The 22,554-nt window shown below is 45.4% G+C and overlaps 1 protein-coding gene across 13 annotated transcripts in view; it reads right to left on the bottom strand.

The window, feature by feature from the left end:
• Positions 1-22,554, bottom strand: part of SUPT7L (SPT7 like, STAGA complex subunit gamma) — a 78,232-nt gene that overhangs the window by 40,758 nt on the left and 14,920 nt on the right. For 6 of the 13 annotated variants that reach the window (XM_075042916.1, XM_075042909.1, XM_075042907.1 and 3 more), the window contains exon 5: positions 15,252-22,265. In XM_075042916.1, coding sequence (XP_074899017.1) covers positions 22,003-22,265 — 263 coding nt within the window. In that variant the 3' untranslated portion in view covers positions 15,252-22,002. Of the gene's footprint in view, positions 1-4,740; positions 7,455-7,879; positions 8,977-15,251; positions 22,266-22,554 lie in introns of those variants that run through there. The other 7 variants (XM_075042912.1, XM_075042914.1, XR_012652495.1 and 4 more) reach the window with 6 other exon arrangements.

The following is a 22,554-nucleotide window of genomic DNA, read 5'->3' as shown; positions in this document are numbered from 1 at the left end:
AGAGGCTGTATTTTAAGTAGACAGATTTTTCTCACAAACTGCTATGAGCTCATCATAATTTCTGCAATATTTACAGTATGTCTTAAAGGCCTACCACTTAGCTCTTCAGCTTTCTTTTTATTTTTATGGACATTTCTTCTCCTGTTTGCAATGAGATAAAACAGACTTAGGAAACCTAAGAGGTGTTAAAAAAAACACAAAAAGAAAATGCTTTTAGTATTTTCTTATTAATCATATGATTTCCCAGCAAATCCCATGACTTTCAAGAACTACAGAAGACTCGTGAGGAAAGCCGACAGTGGTAAATTTATACTCTTCAAGCAGGGCAAAAAGAAATACCCCATGTTTTATACATGTGATCATGTTTCCTATAATGTGGCTTGTCCTACATGAGGGTATACAGAAGAAATGCTCTTCGATCTCTTCCAGACTACGTGCACGGTTCACACGTGCACTGGGTAGTCTCTGATCTGGGGGTCTGGGCTTGGTGTTGCTCCTGCCCACCCTCTCTGTCTGACCATGGCTATCTCAGGGCACGTGTAGCCCCTGCGCACTGCAAAGCGAAAAAATGATCCAAGCTTTGAGGCAAAGACTGTCCTTGCACTAAGCACTGGAGTTTCTGGTTCAGAGCCTTCTTTTAGACATAATGAATAGAGGAAATAATTTCCATGACCATGGACCGGGGCAGTGAGTGCTGGGAACCTCTATGCTAAAATGGCCAGGGCAGAAAAAGCAGCTTGCAGCAAGGAGCCATGATGGATATGAAAGCTCAGGTCAAAGAACAGTATTGCAGCTGCTTCGTGCATCACCTTTGAGAAGTGAAGCTCTTTCCAGCGCCTGGAGGCAGGAAAAGAGTTCAGAGAGAGTCTCAGTGCCTGTTTCTGCTGGCCAAACAGCCCAGCACAGCACCTTTCGCTCCCAGCCAAGAGCAATACAATCAATGAGGCAGGAGAGAGATCTGTGGTTATTTATCGTTTTAAAATGAACTCGGCATATTGATTATTTTTCCCTTTTCTTTCTGAAAACACAATTAAGTTGGTATGACTAAGAGCTCCACTAATGGACTGTGTCAGTAACTGATGTCCATCGTGAGCTGAAATGAACTGCATCCTTCTCTGCTTGTTTCACCCCAGTGTTCCCTTCTCCAGCAGCAGTCCACATACTGACTCATGAAATCCTTCCAGACTCACTGCGCAGGCCTCTCCTCTCAAAGCAAGAGTCACCATTTCCACCCCCCCGCCCCGGCAAAGGGCTGTGGTGCGTGCAATGAGCAGATGCAGGTCCTTCATCTGGCACTGACTCCTTATCCCGTTTAAACCGCACAGGGCAGCCATCACCAGCTAGAGGCTCAAGAGAGTGCTTCATGTCCATTCGGAAGCTGTCTGCTGGGAAAGCACAGGAAGGCAACAGCCCCCTCCTGCTACCACTCCCACTCAGAAAACATGCCGGGAATGGAAGACGCCTCTCACAAAGGTAGATCGGAAAGACGACGACTGTGGACATCCATCCACCCAGCCAGTACCCCAGCCACTGGCTCTCTGGGACCCATCCCAGAAACCAGCTGCCGTTTCCTGAGTCCAGAGATGAGACTGAATCGAGTAGGAACTTCCTGGCAAACATCCCACAGGCAAGGAGGGACACTCTCCTTCCCTTCTTGCTGTCAGATCCTTCCGGGACCGCATCCCTAGGTTTCCATCACCAAAGCATCACAGTGCCATGGCTTCAAGCCCGCCTTGGGGGCGGGTGCAGCTGTTGGGCTCACGACAGACCACAGGATGCCCTCTGTGCTTACAGCCAGCGGGTCTGAGCTGTGCTCAAACAACGGCAACATCGGTGTGGGCTGGCTTTGCATGGGGCCACGCACCATGGCTGCTCGAAGGTCTTCTGCTGGTCCACAATGTGAGTTCGGTGGAAACAGCCACATCCATGAACTGAACCACAAACTGGTGGGGCTGCTTGCACGTCTACAATTCGGCACATGATTCGAAGTGCCATTGAATCAAGGGCCTGTAAGACATGGGCAGTGCCCCAGCTGAAAGCACCCCCACCCCACGCCATTTTGGGAGATGGAAGCACCTTGTGCAGAGAAATGAGCCCCAGGCTGAGCTGGCGGGGCCGAGGGTGTCAGTCATCTCTCTGAAAGGGTTACAGAGAGTGGCCTTGCATATAAATAACAGGAACGTACAACCCAGGACTTTCTGTCCCTGTCAGACAACCCTCGATAAGCAGTCGTGAGAAATACAGCAGCCATATGGTAATAAAAAAATGGGCTTACATTTGTCACCTCATTGAATCCAAAACAACAAGTATAAAATATGATGCATCCTTCTCCAGCAGACAATGTCTTCTGTATCACCTGCAGGCCAGGTTCAGACCCACTGAGGCCCCTGAAGGAAGGTATAAATTACATGCATACATATGCATAGGGGTACTTCCACGAGCACCGAACACAGTGCATTCACCATCTGCCTGTAGGGGAAACTACTGCACAGAGGCTAAAATAGCCTGTCCCACCCCACTTCTGCCTATTTCTTTCTACTGCCTTCAGTGAGAACCATGAACATGCACTCAAAGGCAGAAGTAAGTGTCCACCTCACCTGTCTAATGAAGCAAAACCCTATATTTTCAAACAAGCTGACTGTCACGCAGCATTGCCTTCTCATCACACTAACAGCTCAGACACTAGCAGAGCTATTGGTGTGAATAAAATTATATTTATACACAGCGACTTTGCCAGAAGAGCCATTCAGTGTTTCTGCATGGACAAGGCACTGCCAGGGAAGATGCACCTGCTGCTAACACTATGCTTTTCTGGATATTTTTCTACCAAATTTTGTCAGGAATAGGGCAGTTCTTCCAGAACCGTAGCGGGGCTGCAAAGCTGCGAGAGCACAGCTCAGTACCCCATGCCACCAACCACTGTAGCCACACAAGCAAAAACCTACAAATGCAAATATTTGTCAAGGAAGGCACGGTTTAGGTCCCAAATATATAACTGAAGAAGTGGTACTCAGAACCTAGAAGGTATGGACACTTTCCCCAGCTCACCAAAAGAACGTTCCTCCTGGATGTCCTAGGCTCTATCAGCACTGGAAAAAGGTGAATGGCTGTGATCATGGTTACTGGATTGAGTTACATGGCTAGTTGATCTTCTTTACATCAGGGCAGTGTGTCTGCCCTCAGGGGACTGATCATCTCTGAATTATACTTGGGAACCTCCTGTGTGTGTCTAAGGTTGGTTTCACACAGGTAATGCTTCACGCTGTTATCTCAGTCTGATGCTGCACTTCCCCTCAAAGAAATACAATGGAGATATGAAAGTAGTTTGCGGGGGACTGGGTTGCACTGCCCACCTTGTAGGTGGGTAACAGGGTTCCAAAAATCTTGAGCTGCACTCTCTGAATCCAGCCAAAACAACTGTTATAGTATGCAATTGGGGGTTTTACTCTTTTGTTATCTTTGTTTTCTTGTTTCAGGGGCAAAAAGAAGATGGAGAGAAAAGCAACCTAAAAATAGAACCATTTCCACTCATAATCAGGGAGAAGTCCTCCACATACTCCCAGCTTGTACAAAACAAAACCTTTGCACTTTCTTCTCATTTTTCATGGAAAAGAGTTTTAATTCATTGACCATCTATTTTAACCATGTAGTTGCGAATACAACAAGATTAGATGAAGTGGAGAGATAGGACTTAAAATTGTCTTTCAACAGAAGTCCAAGGCTGTCCAAGAGTACCCCGAGACTGATATATTACTTCCATTGCACTCAACAGCCGTTCCCCACACCACCAGGACCCTGAAAATCCCCAGTGCTGCCATACTGGGTACTATGCTGGGACCTGTGAGTCCTGTACCTGAGCCAGGCATCCTCCAAAGGGCCTGCTGGGGAAGGAGAGAAAAGCATTACTCTGGGGAAGAGGGGCATCAGCACGGGTCAAGGCTAGGAAGGCAGGTAGTGCCAGGCAGGTATTGCTAGAAACCATTTTGAATGTCCAGCTTTCGGTTTGAGCAAATACTTGTCTTGGTACCGAATCACAGCTGCCTTTCTCAAGTGCTCCCTTGTAATGCCCTCATTCATATTCCTCTGTACTTTTCTGTCTTTGTGGTTAAGAGCCTCCATACGCTCCTCGGCACGTACCACTGAAACGGGGTTACTTCATGCTCGGGCAGATAGATGGGATTGTACTGTGTATATTTACATTTTTTAAAAAGATATTGCTAATGCATTTCAGTAACAATAATAAAAAAAAAGTCTTTCTAGCCATTACAGTAATGGCTTTGAGCTAATTGCTTGCATTTGCACTCAAATACGGTTCTCCCCTCTCTGACTCATTTCCATTTTTATGGAAATCAGCTTGCTTGCTAGACTTTTAACTCACAGCTCTTGAGGACCAGCTGTTGCCTGACTTCCTCACTCAGGTAGGAACTTACTCCACTGATTTGTGGTAGGACTGCTTATGGAGGAAGATGCCACTTTTAGCACAGGTAAAATTGCCAGAACCCAGCTTACAGTCCATAGGCTGTGCTGGGAGATGCTGTGTGCTTTCAGTGCCTGAGGAGGTAGGCCCTGAGGGATGCAGGCAGCCAGAGCCATCTCCCCTGGGAATTAGCTTTCCTGCAGCTCTGCCTGTTGCCTGATGGCATTAGAAAATAAATAGGGGAGCTCTTAGTGACTCATGAGGTCAGTCCTTGTCCCCTCAGCCTCCTGGCTGATCAATGGTACAAGGTACCTGGTGGCTAACTAATTTCCATGTTAACAGGCCATCCTTCTTCACAAGGGTCTATGCTGCGCTTGGCACAACTCAAAAAGGCGGAACAAGGTTGCTTTAAATTCCTTTGAACTTCCGGTTTGACAAGTTATTGGAGCCACAGGGAAAGACAACGGAGTATGATGTTGGAAACTTGCTTTGGCTAGCCTACAGGTAAGACAGCCCATTCCACAACAGATAAGCTGAGGCCACTGTCCAACAGGCTCCACAGCGGCTGGCAGTCCTGCTCCAGTAACTACAGGATGACTTCTTTTCTCTTGAGCACCAAGGCAAGAAAAATGTGGCTAGGACATGCATTTGGAGTCACCTTCAAGCATTTACAGATGAACAGTGACTGACTCTGGTCAAAGATTGTTGCACTTTTGACAGGGGAGCACAAAGCCTGTCAGAAAGCCTGTCTGCTTCCTAAATGCTGCAAAGCTGCCTCTCCTTGGAGCACATCCAAACTAGCTCACAAAAACTGAGAACCACAAGCCACAGACCCTGAACATATGGGACGTGAACTCCAGCTCTGAAACCTGTGTTGGACACTGACCTGCAGAGGAGGGGAAGATATTCCACTGCCTCCCTGATGTTCGCATGCTCTTTCTCCACACACAATCTGGCCACGCAGAATCAGAAGGTAGGAAGGCAGAGCTGCCTGAAAGAGGCCTGTATGCTGTGCTGGTGTCTTTTCTTCTCCAGGGTGATTGAGAGAATCGTTAACACCTGTTGAGTACCTGTGTTGTATCTCTGTTCGGCCACTGTGAAGTGCTAGTAACGAGCAGGAGGAAGGCAGCTGTTCTTGAAATACCTGTTTGTGTTGCTGTCAGACTCACGTTTGGGCTTGACTTCCCACTCAAGGTGCAATTCTAGCATGACTTTGGTCACGTTGGGTGAATTTCCCTAGGTGCCTCTGCCAAAAGAGCAGGGTCTATTCTGGTCATCTTCCCTTTCCATTCAGTAGCTCAGCTGTTTGGCATACCACAATATATTCCCTACATCCCACTTTGCACAGATCCATGTACTCAACATTCTTCCCATCTCTTTACATGTTATTTACCAGTTCTTTCCTCCCTTTCATCATTCAAGACTTAGAAAAAGCCTTCCAGTCTTTCTTCAGGCAAAGTATCTACAGGTGTCCCCAGGAACTTTGTCTGAAGGTTGCTGTGCCCACTTCAATGCTGGACATAAATTATGTGACTGTACTCCTGAAAACTGAATGAAGTTACTTTATTACTGTGTCCTACTGCATAGATGTGGCCCTTTTTTCTCACTTGTGAACCAGCTGGGGGAAAAATTAAATTAGTATCTTACAGATCTACATTCCCAACACAGACTTTGTTGCTCTATGTCCTAAATCTATCTGTCAGCTTCTACCACACATCAGGGCCCCTGCTGGAACAACGGCTCCACCATTCTTAAATTAGCTTTCCTTGTTGGTGTTTAAATGAAAAGAGACATCTAATTTGTGAGTGAAAGCATTTGTCATATCTTAGGGGGATCCAGACACACAAAATACAATTAACGTCTCTGAAGAATGTTGCATAGAGTTTCAGCAGCAGCTGACAGGGAAAATGAAATGAAAACAAATAAAATCAGTTATTCTAATACCATAACTTGAGTGGCAAGTGTAATCTTCTCCTTTTATCTGAGGTCGGAATTGTTTTCCTGCAACAGCTTTCATTATGGAAATGCAGCACTTCTCATCACCAGAATATTAAGACAACACATGCCCACAGGGCCCAGATCATTTTAACGAGGAACAAACAATCCAGAATGCAGCTTTTATGGTTTTTCTGAGCTAACACCTGCTTTGCAGCAAATGAACAATGGTAATGATAAGCACGACAACTCACACATATCTGGGCTGAGATGTGTGTCGCTGGCATCTTTTTCTTCCTACCAGCTAAAGAAAGGCCCGGTGGCCAGTGATACTTTTAGGACTGCCAAAACCCTAGGCCACAGGCTGGGGACAAGGTCGGTGTTTCATTGAGCTCTCAGTGTTGTGGGATGGTCCTGAACTCCTCAGGGGACTGTAAAAGCAGCCAGGCTACCGAAGGTCCCCCAGTCTCTCAAGTAATTTACTGAGGGCTGCATGGATCTTTACCCCTATTTTACTGCTGCAGCTCAGGATGCATAAGACATTTGCTTATAGTCACAGAGTGAATTGATGACCCAGGCAGAGGAGAAAACAGAAGGTCTGATCCCTGCTTTGTGGCAGCTCCCCTAAGGGTACCCAGCTGCATATTCCGCCCCCTGAATTTGAGAGCAGGAAGAGAGGGACAAAGGGGGAAGCTGCATACCTCCCTGTCGTTTTCTACAAGGAGTTATCTATCTCAGATACCTTTCTTAAGGTCTGAGTGAATGCCATCAGCACCCAGAAAAAAAAAAGCATTCCTTGTGAATTTACTACTTCTTAAATCCAGCTTCATTTATTCTCTGAATGAGCAGTTATCAGCTATGGCTGTTAAACTTATGTGCCAGAGCTCCTCAAAGTAGAATCTCCCATCTGAACCAGATTTGATATCTTGGGGCTGAAGATTTACACCATGGCATGTTTCCCACGTTCCTGGGAAGACTCTGTGTTTTCCGCCACTGCCTCTGTCTCTTGGAGAGCGGCTGCCATGCGCTGTCCCAGTTGTGGCTGGTGAAGGCAGCGTGACGCCTGGCTGCCACAGGCGACCTGGAGCCAGTGCAGTGCCTCCTGCAGAGAGATGCAGCACACTTTAGGGAGAGAGAAGCCACCTGGATGGAAGTGACCCAAGGGCTGATCCAAGCTGTGAGCTGAGCCATGCTGTCCTGTGCAATAATTTAAGAATAGTGAAATGTAACCTAGTGATTGAGATCCAAATGGTATGGCAGGTAGTGAAAATATTATTAATAATAGGTATCTTTATTTCAAACAGGGATTTCCCAGATAAAGACATCCTGGCACTTACTGGAAAACCAAAAAGTATTAGCTCTGAGAATCTTACGACCTGCCTTCAGTTATTCGCCATCGTTGTTTTTCCAAAACTGTTCTGCCTGTCTTGTCCTTCGTTTGCTGCTACCCATTTTTTCACTACAGATTGGATGATGGAAGAGAGATTATGCTTATTAAATTTGCTAGCACTAAGCTGCAAGGGACTGCATGTACAATGGAGGACAGGGTCAGGATTCAGAATGACCTTAACAGGCCACGGAAATGGTCTGGGGAAGGAACAGGTTAGAGAAGGGGGATGCATGAGATTTTACACTTTGTTGAATAACCAACAGCAGAAAACCAGGACGGAAAGGTATGGGTCAGATAGGAGTTTTACAGAAAATCAGCAAGAGCCCCTATGGTACCTTAACCTGCAGCAAGAAGCATACAGGCTGTTTATTAGATAATACTTCTAAAAAAGTAAGGAAAGTAGCTTGGTCACACAGATTGCCTGGGAGCCTCCCATCTGTGGAGTTTCCCATCACTCAAGAGCTTCAAGGAGAGATTTGGACAAATGTCAGTCACAAATGATTTGCATACCAATGATCCTGGATGAGACAAGGCAATGGACTACAGGACCTTCTACACCTCTTCCAGCTCTATATTTCTACGGACCTATGAGCTAGACCTGTTGTGGGACAGCTCCGTTGCTGCACAGGGGATTCCAGCCAGGCACGGAAGAAGGAGGAACACCCAGTTCATCCAAGGCCTGGAGATGGCCAGAGGCTTGAGATCTGGGACAGCCAGGGGCACAATTAACCTTGTAATCATCACTGCAGAACAAGCCTGGTGAATTTGCCAGTAGCATCTGCAGAGAATCTAAGATGATCTTGACCAAAGGATTATTTTTCCTCTAGTTTAGGATTGAATCACAGTTTCTGGTATGGCCAGTCATCACTTAGGTAGTGGCTTGCACAGGATTTGCCATGCTGTAAAGCCCAGACACTTGGAAAGAGTTCATTTTCAGAGGAAACTCATGTAACTGAGCAGCCAGTCTGTGATCTAGCTCTCCCTCTGCATGTCCAGTCCCTAGAGCTTACAGGTCTCTTACAGACCTCCTACCTTCAGCTCAGGTTATAAAGGGTGTCATGCCTTGAAGCTCTGTAAGTTCCCCAGTTCTGTCCCTGGTGTTAGCCAGCATAGCAGTCATCCCTGTCACATTGCTGCTGCATTATTTTTGCTCCGTGGACTAAAGTCTTCAGAGCTGCCAATCCAGATTCTTTCGGTAGCCGTTGGCTCATTTATGCAAACAAAACCTGCAAAGCTGGAAAGAGATTGACGCATAGGATTTAGAGCAGAGTATGGAATAGTGATGCTGTGTTTTGCCAGCTAGCAAATCTATGTGCATCTCACCGGCAAACCAAGTGGAGACCTTAAAGAAGATGGAGGAGAGCAGAAGGGTTGCCACAATTCACACACACACTGAAAGGAAACTGCCAGGAAGACCCTCAGGGCCTAGAACTGACAAGATAAACAGAGAGTGTAAATAGCATCGACTGAGAACAGGCTTTGAAAACATGTGAAATTTTTTTCTGTGCCTTCTGGTTACTTCCCCCCTTAGGGACTCCACCATAGCTGGTGGGACAGCATCGGAAGTGACAGAGGACAAAGAGCACTGGTTTTGTGTTGGCAGGACTCTGTTTTTCCTCCCTCATTTTCCTTGGAACGAAATTGTGACACTTCCGTTCTCCACAGCCCGCTCCATTTCTCCTTTCTCAGAAGGAGATTTCAACATTTTCTGGTTATATAAAATAAATAAAGGAACCCAATTCAGATGCATTGAACTACGGATGTTCTGCTCTCCCCTTCTTCCTCTCTGTCTTGTCCTTATTAAGATGAGAAGCTCATCGCTCCTTTTGGAAAAGGGTAGAAAAATATATTTGCAAGACAAAAGATGTATTTGTACTTAGTCTTCAAAGAATTGTTGCTCAAAACTTAAGATCTGTTTCAGGATTACACATTGAACATCTATATGTAAAACAGAATTTCCAGGACAATTAGGGATTTCTCAGAAGGGTCCTGAAAGAGAAATTTTTGTAAAAAGACCTATTCTTGCATGAGCTTTGTTCAGTCTGCCAAAAAACTACTAGCTTTTTCTTATCTGTCATAAGATATGATAAATCAGAAAGCATGACACAGCTTAAATGAAGGGTGGTATTTTGTGAAAGCGCCTGACCTCATGCCAACACCCGTCTGCATTCCAGCTCTGCTGGTGTCACAGTTTTGTCGCTCTTGTTTATCAGGGGCTGGAGCCCGCCCAGAGCACCAGACTGCACACACGGGCATCCACTACCAGAAAAATATCATTGAAAGCAAATGATTACTAGTGGCTAGTATGCTTTAACTTCTGTGTGGGCAAACTCAGTCCTGACAGCCCTGGCTTTTGAAAGCCTCTCTAGTGAGACCAGGGAGCATAATGAGAAAGCCTAAGTTGTTATAGATTCACAGGTTGTCGCAGTGCCGTTTTGTGGGGAGATGGGCCTTCTGCTTCCATTCAGACTTTTCATGCTCCTCCGAGGGTACAGCAAGGGAGCCAATTAGTATTAACGATGGCAGAGGTGATTTAGTGATGTGGACACTTGCGTATAAGAAAATGACAGGTGCTGTCAGATCAGTGGAATTAAAAAAAAAAATCATTCCTGGAGCAGCCCAGACATGCCAGTTAGCTAGAGGCATCAGGTGTCCAGGTGTCCAGAGAGATGAACTGCAGATTCTGACCTAAATGTAGCCTGATGAGCTTTTTTTTTTTTTTAATTTTGCTCATTACTCTGCTGTACTGCTCTTATCCAGCAAAGCATTGAGGTATGCGCATAATTCAAAGCACATCCACACCCTGTTGTTCACATACTTAAAATTACAGATGTGCTTATCCGAACTGGTAGATGAAAGACTAGGAGCATTACATGGTTATCTCAAGCACCCAAAACCATTCTGGTCATACAACCCACAAAGCCAAGATGCTGACAAAAGTAGCATGGGAACCACTCACAATCCTTCAGGAACTGTAAATTATATGATGGTAACTGCATAGCCACATATATAACTGTTCTGTACATCTCTGCATAGATAAACACATATACAAACACTAACTACATCGGTATTTCCCAAATACATACCTACATAGATTGCCTTCTCCATCTCTTCAGCCTTTCCTAGGTCACTTTGAATCACTGAAATCCCATAGATGCAGCAGGATTCAGGGCAGGGGGAGAGGGTGGAATCAAGACTTGTAATTTTTAACTTTTACAGTTCCTAGAAGAATTTCCCTCATCTTCCTCTCTTCTCTGCCTTTCCTTTCACTTTTAGATCCTTCACCCCTGTACGACTTTTCAGTAGATGCTCCAAGACGCTTTCCCTCCGGGTGAGGCTGCCCACAGATTTTCTACGCAGACTGTCACTGTCTCTTGCATCTGCTTTTCCAAAAAGAAGCTTCAGTGCTTTCACAGTCTCACACTGGCCTTCACGGGTACACATTTACTTGCAGCATGAGTCTGCAAAATTGCCTCTGTGTCTCATTAAAGCACCCTAGAAACTCCCACAAACAGCACCAGAGTCTGCATCTGTGGGTTCTGAAACTGCTTAAGACTCTGGAAGATGCCAGACTCATGAAGAATTTATGAAATCGAGTAAACAGAGTCTATGCATAAGGGTCTGTGCCAGGCCAACAAGCAGTGTGTTTTCTAGCCCACAATTGCAAGACCAGGCACCTTTAACTCCCACTTGCTTCAGGAGTACTCAGTAGGACTGGGCCATTAGTTTGTGCCTTTTCAAGGGGTGATTCTGTCTAATCAGATGCTGTCCTTGTTTCGGCAGGGATAGAGTTAACTTTCTTCCTAGCAGCTGGTATAGTGTTAAGTTTTGGGTTCAGTATGAGAAGAATGTTGATAACACACTGATGTTTTCAGCTGTTGCTAAGTAGTGTTTTTACGAAGTCAAGGACTTCTTTTGAAGTCAAGGACTTCTTTTCAGCTTCTCATGCCCAGCCGGCAAGAAGGCTGGAGGGGCACGAGAAGTTGGGAGGGGACAGAGCCAGGGCAGCTGACCCAAACTGGCCAACAGGTTATTCCATACCCATGTGAAGTCACGTCTAGTATATAAACTGGGGGGAGTGGGGCTGGGAGGGATTGCCACTCGGGAACTAACTGGACATTGGTGGATGGGTGGTGAGCAATTGCATTGTGCATCACTTGTTTTGTATATTCCAATCTTATTATTATTATTATTATTGTCATTTTATTATTGTTATTATTATCATTATTAGCTTCTTTCTTTCTGTTCTATTAAACTGTTCTTATCTCAACCCACGAGTTTTACTTTTTTTTTCCCCCGATTCTCTCCCCCATACCACTGGGTGGGGGGGAGTGAGCGAGCGGCTGTGTGGTGCTTAGTTGCTGGCTGTGGCTAAACAACGACAGCTGCGTTATAAGATAGGCATCTTACAGGGTGTCTTATTAGATGCTCTATAAGGAGAAGTACCTTAATTCATTATGGAAGTACATTTTGCACCCAACTGAAGAACACAGCTTATCAAAACTGAGCATGCAAACAGAATTGCAAGGCACAGAGAGAAGAGGAACAGAAATCAGTGCTGAGAGCTGTAGAGCTCTCCCTGACCTGTTGTGCAAAGCTCATTTCTTCAAAGACTGGAAATGAGTGCAGGAAGGTGTCTGAGCTTTGGGCTAGAGGATCTGCATACATGAAGGAGAGTGTCTTTTTAGTCATTTAGTTTCTCTGGTTTCTCTGAAGTTGTGGAAGATTCGGATATACTGAGATGTAACTGGTTTGCTAGCTCTTTCCCACAGAAAAATCCATTCAGTAGACAAACAATTACATTTTATCCTGCCTGCCTGTTTAAGAATACGCTGTATTATAGGGCATCTGTAGTTAATAGCACTGTGGCATCTCAACTATATCAAACAAATTTAATTCAGATACCACCATATAAATGCAACTACTTTGCTTTCAATGTGACCATCAAAGAGGCTGGGAAGTGGAGGTGTCCCTTTGTTTCTTTAGAGGGTGTGAGGAAGCCTTAGAAGGGTTTTAGATACTAAAGCTTTTTAGATTAGAATTGTTTCATGTCATTTTGGTTAGGCATTAAGAGTTACCAGCAATTGGCTTCCTTGCTTCTTTTCTTTACTAGAGAAATCCAGGACTGCTGTATGATAGAAGAGTTTATATCGGCTTGAATAATAGCAAAATTGTGGTATTACAAGAGTCAAGAGAATGACAATGGGGGAAGACAGAGACTGTTAAACTGGTCTGGTTACATTCATTTAAGTCCATTCACTACTGGGCATTGCAGATGAATAAGAATGGTTTTGCTAAACATTCCGCATCCCTGTCTTCAAAGGAGCTGCAGCAGCAGCAGACACATCACGTTTACCAAGTACGCTAAATTTCCTCCAGCAAAATCAGGAACACCAAAACCAACATTGTGGCTGCTCCATGCTTGGAAAATGTTATGAAAAGAGGGGGGGGGAGAAGGCCTGCTTTTCTTGTTTATTTGTTTGTGTTAGTATTGGCAAACACCATCATTTTTCCAGCCTTTCTCAAAACACTCTAAAATTGATACTCAGAGCAAGCTCTGTAATTCACAAAAGCTTTCATGGGGTTACCCTTTAACAAATGCCAGCTCTGGCAAAGCAGTGCAACACGGACACCAGAACATGCTCCATGTCTGGCCCAGGCTGCCACAGCACCCCCGTGCCTGATCTTCTCCTATGGTGCAAGTCCTGCCTCTCCCCCTCCTTCGGCCTGAGGGCATCAGGGTTGGAGGAGTGTTATGCCAGAGCTGGAATCCAGCATGCCTTCCATGCTGGGCCACTAGTTTGTCCAGCAGCAACAAGATGGAGCAGCTGAGAAGAACCACCAGCATTTACAGCAGAGACAAGGGGTTCATTTCTCACCAACCTCCACAGCTTCTCAGAGGAGCATAAAGTCATTAGTACTCGCTCTACACTAATAACAGCCCAGATTATCTCAGCACCTGAAAATCCATCGTTTCCCCACACTTCCCAGAAGTATCCCACTTCTCCCTTGCCTCCCAGTTGGATGGACTCCATGAGCAAGGGGACATATTAGCCCAGGGGACTGTATAATGCTCTTAACAAAAGGATAGAGGGTCATCTCCCCAAAGTCTCATCACAACCAAACTTGGTCTTTTTAGAGAGCATCCTTCCTTCAAAGCATATCCAAGTTCCAACTTCCTTTCCTCCATCAAAAAAAACCCCAACTTTGGCTAATACTAAGATAAATGATCTTATCAGATTTTTTTTTTTTCACTTGGAGAAGAAAGTTGCTTCTGAAGTCTGCTTTGCAATGCAAAATGGGCAGCAACATTGTACCAGAAGAAGCTGGGCTGCAAGGGCACAGAAATGCTGGCAGGAGCTCCAGAGGAGAATGAGTGGTGCGGGTCAAGGGAGGGATGGGGGCAAACCTGGGTGAAAAGGCAGGGGTAGCACAGGGCAAGCAGAAGCAGTGCGATGCTTGGAGGGGGCACAAAGCTGAGAGTGAGGCATAGCTATAGGGACAGTTTGGGCCCAGAGGCGGCAGCCCAGATTTGGGGGAAAAGCACAGAGTAGATGCCAGGGCCCTAATAGACACCAGAAGCAAAGAAGACCCTTCATGACACCCAAGCCTTTCATCCAGCTCACTGTTGGGGCCCCACTGCGTATTGCAAAGATGCCCCACACACACTCCAGAGCAAGGGCACGTGCAGCCCAGGCACAGAAGTGATGCAGCCACGACTCCGGAGGCAATTCCCAAGGGGATGGGCAGGTCCAGGAGCAGAGGCTGCTTCTGGCCTGCTGAGCCCGGAGGGAAAGACCCACAAGTTCTGCAAACCACTGAGCACCAGTGCAAAAGGGGCAAGCGCCCCACCACCCCAGATCCCCCAGCCCCATTCTCCCCACTGCAAGGGTACTGGGTGCCAAGCCCACCCCAAAGATTTCATCATAACTCATAATGATGTAATCTTCTTTCATGCGAGCGTTTCCATAGCAACAAAGAGGTGATTCTCAGCTCCAATATAAAAGACATAGCTAAAATGTCATGGTTTGCAGTTTGGGTTTTTGGGGGAGAGGGGAGAGGTTGTTGCTGCTGCAGGCAGCCCTCCCTGGGCTGCAGCAGCCCCCCATCAGCGGCATGCGGCCAGCACCACCATGCGGACACAGCTGCCCCTGGCCCCATGTGCCACCAGCCCCAACCGCATCTGCAGCAGGGCAGGGGGCAAGAGTCACGGATGGAGGAGAGCCCATGAGGCAACGCAGGCAAGCAGGGTCCCCCGCTGAGATCGCCTCAGTCATCAAGGCTCCCAGCAGCCTGCGCATTCAAGGCTGCCCCAGCACGGGCCCTGCAGGTTGCTGGAGCAGAGGGAGGTAAAAACGGGATGCAAGTAGGCGCGTGCTTTAATCTGGTGGGGTGCAATCCGAACGGGGATTGCTGTCCTCTTCCCCCAGACCCTGTCAGGGAAGGGGAAAGCACACCCCCAGACTAACCCACAGGTTGGGAAATTAATTCAGTAGTATACGCTTCGGAGGACAGCAGTTGTGTGGCAGACTCCTCTCAGGTACAGGGGTGATGGGAAGCACTACGATTATTATTCCCTCTCTCCTGGCAAGCAACACAGGCCTATACCCTAATTCATGGTGTGCTATTTGCAATTGCTTAGCAGGGCCATCAAGCATCAAACATCTTCCCTCAGCTCTACTATGACAAGAGCAGAGGGGAAAATACACTGTGCTTCATTCACTGCAGTCCCTGAAAAAAAAGCAGCATGTAGAACAAGTAGACCGGCACATAAAAGAGCAAAGCACAAGGCTTGGAGCAGGGCTGCTAGGTAGTCTGGTCATCTCAGTAGTTGCTTCAGAAACAGCACTTGCTTATGCTAGATGAATACCAATACCGGTACTGTGGTACTAGTATCACTTTTGGGGCTCACTAGCACTGACACCTGTGAAAAATAAGGCTTCCATTTTCTCTGGCCACATCTCTTGTCTCCCTAGTTGTGACATTAACACTGATACCATCTCAGTACCTTATTCAGGCCTACAAAAGGTCTACTCCAGATCCCACATAAGGGTAGACAGAACCCCAAGACTGGCCTTTGCATTCACAGCACCATTCCTCAAAACAAACAAAAAAATCCATGCAACACCATTAGGGTTTTTATTTCTGAATACTTTTTACATTTTATTTTCTTAGAAATTACAAATAAACTCTCTCTGGGAGAGCAAGGAAAAAAAAACAACCCTGAAATATTTCCAAGTGATTTTGTTCCATGTAAACAGAAGCAAAGTTACGTATTTCATTCACATGCATGTATAAAAACATTTTAAGTAAAACATCCTTCACACATAACATGTGCATTAGTCTCAGAATTGAGCACATAGTCAGATTGGCTTCACCTACCCTACCTAATGTTATTTTCCTGTTTTCTTTTTAAATTGTAAATTTCTATCCAGGAAACATCTCTCTGCACTGCACTGCATTATGCATATTCAAATTAGCATGGACGGTCTTGGAATTAAATCACTAGGTAGCATATTCTGACATACAGCTGTATGCTAAAGTTGTTACACTGCCATTTATACAGTGAACTTTGTTGGATACCAGGCAAAAATTCTTCAAAAGTGTCATGGTTTAACCCCAGCTGGCAACCAAGCACCACCCAGCCACTCGCTCACTCCCCCCCGTGGTGGGATGGGGGAGAGAATCAGAAGAGTAAAAGTGAGAAAAGTCATGGGCTGACATAAAGACAGTGTAATAGGTAAAGCAAAAGCCACACACACAAGCAAAACAAGGAATTCATTTACCACTTCCCATCTGCAGGCAGGTGTTCAGCCATCTCCAGGAAAGCAGGGCTCCATCACGCCTAACGATTACTTGGGAAGACAAATGCCATGTCCTGGTTTTGCCTGGGATAGAGTTAATTTTCCTTCTAGTAGCTGGTATAGTGTTATGTCTTGGATTCAGTATGAGAAGAATGTTGGTAACACACTGATGTTTTCAGCTGTTGCCAAGTAGCGTTTAGACTAAGTCGAGGATTCTTCAGCTTCTCATGCCCAGCCAGCAAGAAGACTGGAGGGGCACAAGAAGTTGGGAGGGGACACAGCCAGGACAGCTGACCCAAACTGGCCAAAGGGGTATTCCATACCATGTGATGTCATACCCAGTATATAAACTGGGGGGACTTGGCCTAGGGGGGATCACTGCTCGGGAACTAACTGGGCATCAGTTGGTGAGTGGTGAGCAATTGCATTGTGCATCACTTATTATCATTATTAGCTTCTTTCTTTCTGTTCTATTAAACTGTTCTTGTCTCAACTCACAAGTTTTACGTTCTTCCTTCTAATTCTCTCCCCCATCCCACTGGGTGGCGGGGGAGTGAGTGAGCAGCTGCATGGTGCTTAGTTGCTGGCTGGGGTTAAACCACGACACACCATAACTCCAAACACCCCCCAGCCTCTCTTGTTCCTCCAACTTTATATGCTGAGCATGACATCATATGGTCTGGAATATCCCTTTGGTCAGTTGGGGTCAGCTGTCCCAGCTGTGTCCCCTCCCAACTCCTTGTGCACCCCCAGCCTACTCGCTGGTGGGATGGTGAGAGAAGCAGAAAAGGCCTTGACTCTGTGTAAGCACTGCTCAGCAGTAATGAAAACACCCCTGTATTATCAACACTTTTCAGCTAAAATCCAAAACATAGCCCTATACTAGCTACTGTGAAGAAAATTAACTGTACCCCAGCCAAAATCAGCACAAAAAAGAATAAAAAGGTACTGCTAGAGGGCAAAAGGAATATGGTACACAGTGCTCTCTCAACTACAATCCTGTATGATTCCCATGCAAAACACTTCAAAAGCCAAGTAATTCACAGATCTTGCCCTCCAAATTGATATCAAAGTTCCCACCGATTTCAATCCTGGCAAAATAAATCACTATTAATCAATAGTGACATCAATGCTACTGGATATGGATGTGGTCAATACTCAATATTCCAATTTGCCATCTACCCACCTTTGGAAAGAGAAGGGAGAAAGATGAAAGAACCAACAGAACTGCAGACTACTACTGAAGCAGGTGGGTCAGCAAAGCACGTCACCAACAACCAGCAAAAAATGACAACTGCGAGAGCTGAGCTTCATTCCAACACACTGCATACTCTAACTGTGGCTTGAAATTTTGGGATTACATGGTCAACAAACTCCTCACTAGTTGCCCAAGGCTGCACTAACACCTAGCAAAATCTTATTTGATTCATCAAAAAGCATATTGTCTGTATCTGACTTTGGGAGCTAGATTTGAAATTTCACTGTTTCATGCATGGTGAACACCACTGTAAATCTAAGGACAGTAAACGTTCAGACGGGAAGGGCTCACCCAGCAGGTAAAGCTTCCATGTGCATAAAAGGAAATGTCAAGCACACAAATGTCAGAAGCAACACTTAGCATAATGAGGGGAATGAGAGGTACAGATTTTACTTTGCTATCATTTTTAAATGTACAAGCGATGCTGATGCATTTCTCACCTCTGCATAAACATGCATCCTAAAGAGATCTCTCTTACACTGCAGTGACACAGCTGAATCAATGGAGGGTGAATTTCCACTGTATTTAAATATATTTGAAGCACTCTGGCTTGGCTTGTTGCAGAGTGCGTGTTACAGGGTAAAATGGCTACGGAAAAGGGATGTGAAATACAAAAACACAATTAAAAGTAAGACAGAACATCTCTACATGAGCAATATAAAGAAAGCACTTAAGACTTACGCTTAGGAGGTTTAACCAAAGCCCTGGAGAACAGCAGATTTTCATTTTTAGCCCACTTGAAATCTTGCCAATGAGCAAGCGATGCTGGCAGCAGCTGCTCCGTCCTCTAGCGCCTGAAAATTGTGCAAGGGACTTTGCTTAGGTGCCCCAGCCTCAAGAATACTTTACTAAAACAGTTTGGAAAAGCATCTATGGAGAAAGGCCCAATGACAGGTGTTCTCACACAGCATCGAAGACACAAGGGCCAAATCAAGCTGAGTCTTGAGGCCGCAGCCTAGCACGTTCTGTGTGTTGTTGAGAACACTGGATCTGCTGGTTTAGGTAAGATGAGCAGTCTGTTTTTAGCCCAGTACTACCATTTCAACAGCAAGTTCTACAAAATGTGTCAAAGAGAAAAAGCACCAGCCCAGCAGGAGGAAGTCTCCTCTGATTCCCAGACAGGAAGGGCTAAAGTCAGATCTCTTAACTCAGACACTGATGGTGTGGATGCCTTCAGCTGAGGTACTCAAGTTGAACTCACTTTATGGGCACACAAAGGAAAAATAGACATTTCTAAAAATGCCATTCATCTGACCTGCTTTATACTTCTACTTCAAGGCCAGATGAACGGTGACCTAAGAATGACTATTTCTCTTCAGCTGCAAATGGGGCCCAGAGGAACAAATGTAGCTGCAGACATCTAAAGCTCAGTCAGAAGATACCACCCCAAATTACTTCCTTGTACCTGGGCAGTTGAACAGCACAACTGTGCTGTATTTCTTCATGATAAGCAGTTTTGCTTAAAACCAGCATAATATAGGTCAGTAACATTTCAGTGGCCATCTAAGCATTCTCCAGCCAGCAACAGTCCTACCCAAATGGAAGAAAAGCTCACAACTCTCACAAAATTCTCTGAAACAGTGCCTTTTTGAATAGTAACTAATCTCAAACACCCTTCTAAGAGGCAAATACTACTATTCTCTTTTTTACAGCTGAGAGAACAGGGACATTGCAGCATGCCTAATAGTGACTCAGAGGGAATCAAAATAAAGACTTCCTGATACACTGGTCCACTGTTCTACTACTGACTAGGCTTCAAATAGCTAGAATTTACCCCCCAGGAGAAACCTTTAAAACTGTGATGGACTATTTTAACTCTAATGCCTATAAAAGCCTGTGGTCACACATTCTTATTAGACACTGAGGAATTTTATGTTTGGCTTCCACTTCTATAAAGTGAAGGAGAAATACAGCTAGGAAAAAAGAATTAAGGCTAGGCATGTTATACAGAAACAAAAATACTATGCCTGGAGCTCATTCTTTCAAAAGATAACTTGCAATTCTAAAGACAAATGGGAGGTTTGGTAAAACTCCCTCAAACATCCCAATGGATTACAAGTATAAAGCCAGTTTAAGTGGCTGTTCATTCTTGATTCATGTTCATTCTGGCTTTTTTGAGAGAGATACTCACTGAATCAAGTTAAAGACTGAGTTGATCAACTGAGGATTGTGCAGAACAAAAAAAATGCCATCAGTCAGCTGAGCCATAAAAGCAAGCAGTAAAACAGATTCTGTTTCAGACTAAGTTGTCAAGATAACAACTTTGAATAGGAAACCTCAACCGGTCTGCAGTTGCTGCACTCAATCCAACGAGAGCAAAGGAAAAGTTTGCATTGCCAGCACTGGCTCACACCAATAGTAAAAGCTGCTTCATTCTCTCCAGAAAACCACATCAGCTTACCTGATTAGATGATCAAGAAATCAGCTAGTGAAGAAGCTCTGCTGGACTTGTTTCTAACAAGGAAGAATTGGTGGAGAATGTGAAGGTCTTTGCTGCAGCGGACATGGAATTGTGGCATTTAAAATCCTGAGAAACGTGTACAAGACAGAGTCCTGGACCTTTAGGACAACATATCTTGGTTTATTCAAGGAACACCTCGGCAGGATCTCACAAGGGACTGCCCTGGCCTCCCAAAGGGGCCCAAGAGTGCTGCCTTATCTTCAAAGACAGCTTTCTCAAAGTAGAAGAACAGTCCTTTCTGATGAGCAGAAAGTAAAGCAGGCATGACAGAAGGCCAGCACATATGATCAAGGAACTCCTGACTGAGTTCAAGCACAGAAAAAAAGTACACAGAGGTGGAAGTGAGGATGGGCTGGCCAGCAGGGATATAGAGACACAGCCCAAGCATGCAGGGACAGTTAGGAAAGCCAAAGCTCAGCTGGAGTTGAAACAGGTAAGAAATGTGAAGGGCTTTTTTAAGTACACAGGAAGCAAAAGAAAGGCTAAAGAAAACATGGGTTTACTGTTCAATGATGCAAGTAACCTGGTGACAAAGGATTCCCTTTACACTTTGAAGCTGATATACTCAACACCTTTTTTTGCCTGTTTTCAGTGGGGAAGTCTGCCTTCAGGCCTGCCAGGTCCCTGGGTCTACTAGCAGAGTGTTACCTATAGCAGAGGAAGATCAAGTGAGCAAGAACTTAAGCCAATTGGACATACTTAAGTCCATGGAACCAGACAGGATGCATCTGAAGGCACTGAAGGAGCTGGCTGATGGCACTGTGAAGCCACTCTACAGCATTTGCAAGGTCATCATCATCATCAGCGACAGCTCCCCAACCAGTGAAATACCCTGACGTAAGACTGCCTTCTTGCCTGCAACAGTTAGCAAGAATGTAGCCAGCACATTGAGGGAAATTATTATTTCTCTCTATTCAGCCATTGTGAGACCATATCTGGAGGACTGCATCCACTTTTGTGCTTCCCCTTACAAGAAGGGCACTGCAGCAATTTCAGTCGAAGGCCACAAAGCTGGTTAGGGGGCTGGAGCACAGGACGTACAAGGAGAGGCTCAGGGAGCTGGGTTTCTTCAGACTTAAGAAGAGAAAAGGCTAAAAAGAGATCTCGTTGTATACAACCACTTAATGGGTGGGTTAGAGATTACAGAGTCAGACTCTTCTTGGAGATGAACAATGATAAAAGAGGCAATAAACACAAGTTGGAACATGGGAAATTCCAGCTGGATACAAGACTGTATTTTTTCTTACTACGAGGGTAGTCAAATATGGGAAAATGCCCAAGGAGGGTTGGCATCACCATCCTTGAAGATATTCAAAACCCAGGTGGACAAGGCCCTGAGCAACCTGATGTAATTTGCTGTGCTTCAAGCAGGGGGCTGGACTAGAGACTAGAGACCTCAAGATGTCCCTTCAACCCCAGTTATTCAATGATTCTATGACTTAGAAAGTCTCCTCACAACTACTTTCCACTGGTAACCTCCTCATTAATCTGCCAAAGCAAGCCATGACACCATCAAATGTATAGGGTGATCTTCAGTCTCATGAGTCAGGATGGAGTACAGAAGCCAGCAAGGGGGGGAGCTGAAGTGCACTACACATCAAATGTCTCATAATAATTTTATGCAAGGTCCCTCATACACCTGGGCCAGCCCTGTTCATGAATCATAGCCATCATAGCGCTCTCTTAGTTCATTTCAAGTCTATTACATACCGTAAGGATTAAAAAGACTGTCTCTTTTCACATTTTCTTCATCTTTTTCTTGCAACGCTGGTTGAAGACAGGGGAGGATCCCATCAGACTGTCAGCAGAATGAGAACCATAGCTGCTCTCAGAGCCATTGGGGCTCTGTGGCATCCCAGCTTCGCTCATGCCTGACATCGGTTCCTCAAAGACATCGCTGCCTAGGACCCCGTGGCCATGTACATTGGCCTCCTCATTTTCCTGTGGCTCCATTTTTACCTGTGACAAGTTCCAGAGCGGGGAAGCATTCACCTCAGCCCCTAGAGAAAGAAAAAGCACACAGTAGTAACCAAGTAAAAAGACAAATTACAAATGGCATGCAGATGCAAGGGACAGCAGCACTGGTAAAGAAGGAGCAAAAGCAAAGCTACAGGTGAACTAGGCTGGAGGTGGGAGAGGGAAATAAAACACATCAACCAGCGTGAAACAGTAAAAAAAAATCTGTTGGCTTTTTTTTTTTTAGTAGCCCAGTAATTGCCACTCGAAAACTTATGATGCTATCCTTTCACAGCAATCCTCCGCGTGGTTTTCTCCATGAGAAACAGAGTC

The sequence above is a fragment of the Buteo buteo genome, chromosome 12 (assembly GCF_964188355.1).
Source record: "Buteo buteo chromosome 12, bButBut1.hap1.1, whole genome shotgun sequence".
Classification (NCBI taxonomy): domain Eukaryota; kingdom Metazoa; phylum Chordata; class Aves; order Accipitriformes; family Accipitridae; genus Buteo; species Buteo buteo.
The sequence above is the reverse complement of the archived record's forward strand: the minus strand, read 5'-3'. Positions and strand labels throughout refer to the sequence as shown.